This window comes from Perkinsus marinus (assembly GCF_000006405.1).
Source record: "Perkinsus marinus ATCC 50983 genomic scaffold scf_1104296936976, whole genome shotgun sequence".
Taxonomy (NCBI): Eukaryota; Perkinsozoa; order Perkinsida; family Perkinsidae; genus Perkinsus; species Perkinsus marinus.
The window spans coordinates 283,429-290,536 of record NW_003213971.1 but is presented as its reverse complement, the minus strand read 5'-3'; the positions used below and the strand labels follow the sequence as shown (position 1 = coordinate 290,536).

General features: G+C 47.4%; 3 protein-coding genes across 4 annotated transcripts in view; all 3 read left to right on the top strand.

Moving 5' to 3' along the window:
• Positions 1-1,505, top strand: part of Pmar_PMAR001414 (Glutathione synthetase, putative) — a gene marked incomplete at both ends in the record, with an annotated part of 3,272 nt that extends 1,767 nt beyond the window's left edge. Inside the window, 11 exons of the mRNA XM_002783520.1 lie at positions 92-102; positions 178-255; positions 304-394; positions 444-540; positions 588-665; positions 718-818; positions 868-933; positions 982-1,076; positions 1,125-1,179; positions 1,223-1,371; positions 1,418-1,505. Of these exons, the coding sequence (XP_002783566.1) occupies positions 92-102; positions 178-255; positions 304-394; positions 444-540; positions 588-665; positions 718-818; positions 868-933; positions 982-1,076; positions 1,125-1,179; positions 1,223-1,371; positions 1,418-1,505 (909 nt within the window). The remainder of the gene's footprint in view (positions 1-91; positions 103-177; positions 256-303; positions 395-443; positions 541-587; positions 666-717; positions 819-867; positions 934-981; positions 1,077-1,124; positions 1,180-1,222; positions 1,372-1,417) is intronic.
• A 189-nt stretch (positions 1,506-1,694) lies between these two features.
• On the top strand, positions 1,695-3,901 carry Pmar_PMAR001413 (hypothetical protein). The gene is made up of 7 exons (XM_002783519.1): positions 1,695-1,814; positions 1,863-2,063; positions 2,121-2,186; positions 3,005-3,169; positions 3,213-3,336; positions 3,384-3,475; positions 3,557-3,901. Exons 1-7 carry the CDS (start codon positions 1,707-1,709, stop codon positions 3,857-3,859), a joined length of 1,059 nt encoding a protein of 352 aa, XP_002783565.1. The 5' UTR covers positions 1,695-1,706; the 3' UTR covers positions 3,860-3,901.
• Positions 3,902-5,884: 1,983 nt separating this feature from the next.
• Positions 5,885-7,048, top strand: Pmar_PMAR001412 (hypothetical protein). Of its 2 annotated transcripts, XM_002783518.1 has the most exons (2): positions 5,885-6,356; positions 6,427-7,048. In XM_002783518.1, exons 1-2 carry the CDS (start codon positions 5,918-5,920, stop codon positions 6,573-6,575), a joined length of 588 nt encoding a protein of 195 aa, XP_002783564.1. In that variant the 5' UTR covers positions 5,885-5,917; the 3' UTR covers positions 6,576-7,048. The 2 variants fall into 2 exon arrangements, with proteins under 2 accessions (XP_002783564.1, XP_002783563.1); XM_002783517.1 differs by having other exon boundaries at positions 5,885-7,048.
• The last annotated feature ends 60 nt before the right edge of the window (positions 7,049-7,108 follow it).

The following is a 7,108-nucleotide window of genomic DNA, read 5'->3' as shown; positions in this document are numbered from 1 at the left end:
ACATGTTGGTGATGATATGAGAATTGTGAGGAAATTCTGGTTTGTTTCTGTACACTTCTATGTGAATTCAAGTGAAGACTTTCATAATTAGGGAGGAAACTCGTGAGCTCAGCTAAGGGAAGCGAACATATATTTCTCCAACACTGCCAACAGAAAACATAGTTTGGTTGTGTTCAGGTACTGTCGTGATGTTCATGACGTTTGCATGGTGGTGGAAGATGGAGAGGATAATGAATGCGATCAGAGATTCTTAGAGTAGCGGGATCACCTGGGTCGGGTAGAGGGAAAGGGTTGTTCTTTCAGGGCGGCGTTATTGGTGAACCACAACATTGCAGTTCACCGTAGGTCTTTGAAGCAGTTGGCACAAGAGGTTGATGTAGATGAAAAAACTAAAGTGAGTTGGAAAGAGAAAGTGGGAAAACTGGTATGTGATACTTTCTCAGGTAGTGAGGATATGTAATGTCATTGAGCCGAACCGAGCGGTTGAAATATCCGTTTTTTATTACAGGGCGGGTTATGGTCCTGATCATTACGTTGATGGTAAGGGGAGAGTTGGAAATGGTGTGGTATTGATATCGAGCATTCAGAGTCCTGTTGGGAAGTCCGAAGACGTCTGGAAGGGAGTAGGGCCGTACAGTGCCCGTCTATTCCACAACAGCTAGCTGGTGGGCATAGGGAGGGTTACGAGAGGGGTGGGAGAGGGATTGTGCATGTTAGGTACTAAAAAGGTGCAGCAGCTTTGGTATAGCGATCCAAGTGTAATGGGACGATTCGGATTAACACAGGAAGAAGCTGATAGAATGCGGGAGCACTTTGCGGTGGGGAGGAGGGTGTTGATGTTGTGGTGAAGTGGTGAAGGAGTGGTAGGTACAAGTGGACCCTTCGGAAGCTGAGGAGACTGTCGCTGAGGCTTTAAAGGAGCCGTCAGGTTGGGTAGAAGGGAGGAGAGGTTGGGTAATTTGAGAGGCTGTTGTTTGGCAGGTTTTGAAGCCTCAACGTGAAGGTGGCGGTCATAATATGTACGGCGATGAGCTTGTTGATGCTCTCAAAACGACTCCTAGAGAGGAGTTGAAACAGTAGGGCTACAGAACACTTTCGAACTGACTGTATCCTGTCTATTGTAGGTTTGTATTGATGGAGCGTATGGTACCGTCACCACTCCCATGCCTTGCTATCGATGTGAGTCAATCGTCCACTTTACTCATTGACTTGTTGTCTTTAGACCCCAGCTAGTCGAGAGGCGTTTCGAGTCATACCAAAGATGATCCCGAATGGGGTATCGGAATTGGGTATTTACTCGGCTATGGTTATGAAGGGCAACCACAGTGTGATGGATAAACCTTGTGGCCATATGCTTAGGACTAAGGATGAGTAGGTTATCATGGATTGAGATATCGTACTAACATCGATTGTTTAGGAGTGTGATGGAGGGCGGAGTTCACGCCGGTTATGCTGTTATGGACACAGCTTTGCTCACGGATGAAGACATATCTAGTTTGCAGTAATGTTCGTCTATTTATATTGATGACATTAGCATCGGTGTCTCCCGTATTGACATAGAGTATCGATCTGATGTAGACTGACAAAATTGATTCATCCAATTTCCCTCTTTTTATGGGAGTTCAGCCCGCCCAGTGTCTTTGTGTTAGGAGGGTCAATGGTGTTTCGCTGATGGTAGTTAATGAGGGGCATACCTACAGTGAGCTATGGTCGCTACTGTACTGAATGATGACCTTTTGCCGCCAACCTCTCCCACAGTCTCAGCCTTGTCGGCGGAAAGCGAGGCCTCGTTTAAATCAGCTCGGGCTCGAGAGGTATTATATTGTCGCTGGAAGTTGTACGAACCGTGATGCAATAATCAGAGGCTGGTTCGACCGCGGGTGGTGGAGTCGTCCGAAAGTCGCCGTGGCTCGCTTCCCCTTGTGCGGAGTTGGTTTAGTAAGGCCGTAAGTGCAAGCTCAGCTACCACCCGTGACGACACACCGGGTATGTTCGAACAAGTGGTCGTAGTCGCATTCGCCGTGATATCGTCACACTCTGACGCAGCGTTGTGGCAGAAAAAGGTGAGTTTCCAGGTCCGAGTGGCTCCTATCGGATCTACTTTATATTTTCTTCTGTAGGTCTATTGGTATCTCCTCGCTTTGGCAGCGACGAGCCTAGTGTGCGTTTGTGTTGTGCCCCCCGGAGTAAGTAGTTGAATTAGTCCGGTCCCTTCACTCTCTGGATCCACATCCTTCATCAGCTTCTCTCGATTGTATCACTCCCTTTTCTCCATTAGCGAGTAGAGGAAGTCCCCCTTATCTTATCGTATGCGCCCTTCCTCGTGAGGAGCGGCCTTGTCTTCGGAAATGGAATCGTTTCAGTCTTATATGCAACTGATCTTATTAGGGCATATCTTAGGGGGGTGGGGCATAGCTGCCCCAACAGGAGTAACTGATCTTATTAGGGCACGTCTTAGGGGGTGAGGCATAGCCGCCCCAACAGGTGAAACTGATCTTATTAGGGCACGTCTTAGGGGGGTGAGGCATAGCCGCCCCAACAGGAGTAACTGATCTTATTAGAAGATAACTTAGGGGGTGTAGCATAGCCGCCCCAACAGGAGTAACGGACCTTCTTAGAGCATATCTTAGGGGGTGTGGCATAGCCGCCCCAACAGCAGTAACGGATCTTCTTAGAGCATATCTTTGGGGGTGTGGCATAGCCGCCCCAACAGGAGTAGTAGTAGTAGTCTATGATAGTACTCAATTGATAGCATTGGCTTATTTCATACTGTATTATTATTATCCAGTCTCCTGCTGCTGCCGAGTCGAGGGGTCTATTCGGAATAGACTCGAGGAGGAATGGACCATTCCTCCTCGAGTCGTCTATTGATTATATGCACCCTGATAATGGTGGTGGCTGTATCATCAAATAATTACGACTTACTCATTCGTATTATCAACTCTTGTCGTCTGAAAATACATAAGTCATTCAATAGAAGAGTCTATCGCCATGCTCATCTTAGACGGGTTCGAAGCAGACGGGAGTTATTGCACTACTGGGTTCTGTACCGAGACGAATATGTGATTTCTTTATGCTACGCTGGCCCTCCATTATAGCCACTGCTCTAGCTTACCGAAACCTGGTCTTAGTGGCATTCCCTATGAGTCTAGGCTACTACCTCTCTCTGGTAATCTCCAGTACTACCTATAAGCCTCTATCAGCTTCCTCAGGTCTTCTCATGCTACCGTCTGACTATGTACTTTGTCTATGTGGTAACCTATCTCAGCTACTCCTTCCCTTTGACTACGCTGCTGCTATTTCCGTTCACCGTCATTGTTGGTCCGAAATATCTGAGTGAGTCTACTCTCGGTTTTCGAACTTGGTTCTATCCCACTGTTCAGGATGGGTTTTTTTGCTCCTTGGATGGAGCACTTTAATTTATATCGTCATCAGCGGGCTCATAGGAATGTATACGGTCAACACAGTCACGCAGGTGAGAGACCCAACTATCTCATTCAGATAGAGAGCCGATCAGACCGTATTTGGAGTTAATGCCTCAGTGTCTTTCCGTCAGATCCGCGTACCTAGTGTTCTAGCCTGGAGGTTCGATCACTTTGGTCAGCGCTCCCGCAGGAGGTCTAGCAGGAAACGCGAGCATGTTGAGAAGCGACCGCATACTAGAATAACAACGCCGGCACCGATCAGGCGGAAAGCTGTTGCTTCGTTGAAGTCCGAGGTGCGGCCCATCATTCTTGACAAGCCCTTTGAAGGGGATCAGAGAGGTCGTTTGGGGTCGTTGACGTCGCAGTCGACAATAGCATCAGTTGGTCGAAGTCAGAGTCCGGATCGCTCCACGCCTGTTGAGAGTCCTAGCTGAGGCCATTAGAGAGGAGCCCATTGCACTTTTTTGTTTGTCATACTCGCGATTACTCCCCGTTTGCCGATTATTCGTACCATATTTCGTTCAGTTCATCTAGCTACTGACCTCAGTTTAGTGATGCTTCTGAGCGCCTATGACAGTGCGTCGAGCGTGAGCAGCAGTTCTCTCTCTGACGATGATAATAAAAAACGAGAACTACCATCTCCTTTCGAGGATGATGGTGATGATGCTGGAGAAATCTCACTGGAACACGTGAATAAGAGGATAAGACGGATACCTCACATCGAAGGGAATTATGCTTGTCAGCATGATTGGCGGTTGCTTATTCATAACGAGTATCACAAGGTACGATCTTCTTACCGTGTCAATCGACTGAAGCAGGGGAGGACCCAGTGACAGTCCTACAGCAGAGCGCACTACAACAAGCCGCGAAGCTTTGGCCTGGTCGGGAGTGGGAAAAGATGGCAAACGAGAGTGTTCATTGCAGTTTATCCCGGACTGTTATGTTGAAGTAAGTCACAAGAGCTGTGAAAAGATAGGAATGACGACAATCGAGAGAAAAATGATAACATGTCAAGTGAATGATCAAAACGCGAGAGTCAAAGGAGAGCATAAATAACCAAATTACAGAGTAGCAGTGAGAACAGTGAGAAGTAGTTGAGACAAGGGAAATGCTGTGACACGAAGCAGACAGAAGAGAGAGAACAGCTCATTGAGAACTAAGACAGTGATGGAACCGAGGATGCATCCTCATCCGTTGTTTGTATTCCAGGCATCACCTTATAGCCCCGTTCAAGCGGAAGATAGCAGATCAGCTTCGATGCAAGCCTCAGTTCACTATGTCAGCGAAGGGCTCGGGAGATCGAACTACTGCTTGATATCGCATCAGGTACGTATCACCGTCAAACGTGGAGCTTTTCCTATCAGAAGACAGGACTACGGCCTTCCTAGCGTCCCCGATAGTGGAGCCCGGACCGGTAGGCTACTTCATATCTCCTCTGGCCTCCTCTGTACAGTCTTAGGTCGTCACGATGATACGTGCTGTAGATGAGATAATGTGCGAATTCGACTTGGAAAAGTTTTACCAGCCTCCGAAGGCCCACTTATCCTTAGCATGGACAACCATAGATGTCGAGGTGAGTTTGTTACGTGTTCATAATTACTTACAATTCAGTGGGAGTCATCAAGACGAGGCTCGAGAGAATTCCTATAATCTACTTCTCGAGAATACTCAAAGCTTGACAATTTCCTCACTCAGGGATTATGTCAGAAGGTTGAGAGCCTCGCAGAAGGTGAGCAGCACTTCAAACTGCCATCCATGAGCATCCCGGCTAACGGTCTCCTCGGGATTGACGTTGTTTCGGCTGTTCTGCGAATCGGCAAGGAGAACACTATTATTCCTCTGAGTGATTAATAACGGGATTGGTTTCCCATTCGAAGGTTGAGTTTTGTTGGTCTGCATGAGTGGAGGGAGCGACAGAACGACACAGTGTTCGGGAGTTTAAAGATCAAAACTGACGAAAGCATCGTTATAATACAACTCAAACGATAGCTGGGGATCGAAGAATTTCCTACTACCCTCAGGATAGTATCCTGCATAGTCCGGTTCGTACGCGATCAGACATCCTTTGAATATTTCCAGAGATTGATCAAGGACGTACTTGGTGATGGTGATTACGTAATGGACTGGTTGAAGGTTGGCCAAGTCATACTTAACGAAAGTGCCAACCAAGTTACACCAATCCTGTGACATCTTCTCCTTGATTGACCGTTCTTTGTGTATAGAATGATCATAGGCGACTGGTGGCCTGGACGTGAACTCCGTCCATTAGTCTCAGATCGTCCATGAAAGATGAACGCATACAGCAGCACAAGTAATACTGCCAATCATCAGTCAGTTCGGGTCCAAATCAGGTCTAGGCCGCACCATATGGTTGTGCGGAATCTTGTTTATTCATAGCGTTTTACGTGAAGTACGTGAGTTGATCGAATCAGCAACACCGTGTTGCACCTCCGTCCTCACACTCCTACGTCATAAGTGTATCCGAGTCTGCGATGAGAACCATGTTACTTCTGGTATTGATGTGCGGATTTGCCTCTCTGGTTGGTGGCTCGGTGAGACATGTTTCGGCCCCGCAGGGTTGTACCGGTGTTCGCAAGCCTAGCTCTTCACAGTTCTGTGCTGTAGGCACTATAGACACAGATGCATCCAAGGTGAATATAACCATCTACATCTTCGATATTGACGATCCCTCTAAGTCCGTATATTTCCATATCCAATTGGCCGCCAATGGTTCGGAGCCGGCCGGCCTCAATATCACTGGTGGGGGCATCGCTAAGGTCAATATTGTGCAGGTGGTGAAAGGGATGCTTTTCGTCCCTATAAGACTAAGCGCTGAAACTGTAGCAGGTGGTAGGGGGCACTACGACCCTTCAACTGGTAGATGGACTGCTGACATCACAGTGATTGCGGATGCTGACTTCATGGTTTCTGGTGAGTCAGATCTTTATATGAGGATGGGCAATATTGTCAAGACCAATATGAGTGAGGACCACGACTTCAGGTTGCTTACTCAGCTCGAGGGACGTACTGGAGACAAGTTTCGTGGCATGGACGTGGGCCTCGAACTTAAGTTGCGTACTTTGGAAAGTGACCTCTACACTTGGGAGATCTTTTGCAAGGATAAATATCATGTCTGGCTTTTTCCCATAGCCGATATTACAAACTGGCATTATTATATTTGGAATACGTTCAATCTCTCCAAATGAGATCCACAGCAACCGCTGGCATCTACAAATCTTGTGCCTGGTCAGAGAAGTGGTTTTCTACATCATTTTGGCTGACCATCGTTTATACAGTACATCGCCTACATTTGCCGTTTCGACGAGCTTGTAGAACTACCTCATGGGCTGTTTGGAAAAGTCTTATTGTTCCCGTCAATGACGAGTCGTCATGATGCATCGAACGCTCATTCGTTCTCAAGAAAGCTGATGCTATCGTGCTGTCTCCTATTCCTATGCTGCACCTGAATATTGCCAGTTGAACGCGTACGCATCTTCTTGACCCTATGATAATTTACGTGCACTATTAACTATCATTTTTATTTCTGGTTCTACGCTCGAATTACTTGAGCTCTCTTATTGCGTCCGATCGTCAGTCCGTACTTACATCTTTCCCCTATGTCTAGACTAGACGGTCTAGTGTTGCCAGTCGGATTCGGGCGGAGCGGACACGCACGTTACCCC